This window comes from Tupaia chinensis, unplaced genomic scaffold, assembly GCF_000334495.1.
Source record: "Tupaia chinensis unplaced genomic scaffold, TupChi_1.0 Scaffold141346_1, whole genome shotgun sequence".
In the NCBI taxonomy this organism is placed as follows: domain Eukaryota; kingdom Metazoa; phylum Chordata; class Mammalia; order Scandentia; family Tupaiidae; genus Tupaia; species Tupaia belangeri.
In genome coordinates this window covers 1-805 of record NW_006201209.1, presented here as the reverse complement: position 1 = coordinate 805, position 805 = coordinate 1, and the positions used below count along the sequence as shown (strand labels likewise).

General features: G+C 50.2%; 1 protein-coding gene across 1 annotated transcript; it reads left to right on the top strand.

The window, feature by feature from the left end:
* Nucleotides 1-435: 435 nt before the first annotated feature.
* Nucleotides 436-717, top strand: LOC114004475 (HLA class II histocompatibility antigen, DRB1-13 beta chain; the record flags this gene model as incomplete). The annotated part of the gene is given in 1 exon segment (XM_027766169.1): nucleotides 436-717. A coding segment is annotated over 1 exon segment (282 nt), but the record flags the coding sequence as incomplete, so codon positions are not given.
* Nucleotides 718-805: the final 88 nt, after the last annotated feature.

The following is an 805-nucleotide window of genomic DNA, read 5'->3' as shown; positions in this document are numbered from 1 at the left end:
CCGGGAGGGATGGCCAGGCCGCAATCCCTTCCCCACACTCCCCTCGGGAACTTGGGCACACACACACATGTGCCCAGCATGAGTTTAAGCCACTGGGTCCAGGATTCGAACCGTGGTCGGCTACATGGGAGTCCAGCAACACAGCCATTACGCCAACTGCAGGTTCTGCTTTGAAAAAGAAATTGTAAACATTTTGACTCAACAATGAATAACAGTTTTAGACTATGAACAAAACAAAGACAATTTTTCTTAAAATCTCTGAAATCGTATGGGTCCCTACTATAAGAATACACTAAAGGCTCATGACACTGTTAGATCATATCGTTTATTTAAGTGAAGGCCTGAGACGGGAGCCTGGTTTGTAGAGGGGCAGAAAGATGGACAAGCAGATTGCTCTGTCGTCCTCACTTACCCTCTCCCCCTCTTCTCTCCTAGTTCAGCCCAAGGTGACCGTGTATCCTACCAAGACCCAGCCCCTGCAGCACCACAACCTCCTGGTCTGCTCTGTGAATGGTTTCTACCCAGGCAACATTGAAGTCAGATGGTTCCGGAATGGCCAGGAAGCGAAGACTGGGGTTGTCTCCACAGGCCTGATCCATAATGGAGATTGGACCTTCCAGATCCTGGTGATGCTGGAAACAGTTCCTCAGAGTGGAGAGGTTTACACTTGCCAAGTGGAACACCCAAGCCTGACGGACCCTGTCAGGATGGAATGGAGTGAGAAGCTTTCTCACCTCATAAATCCCTCACCCAGCAAGAAGGGGACTTTGCTTGTCCCTGAGGTTCAGGGTCCTCTTCTCCCCAC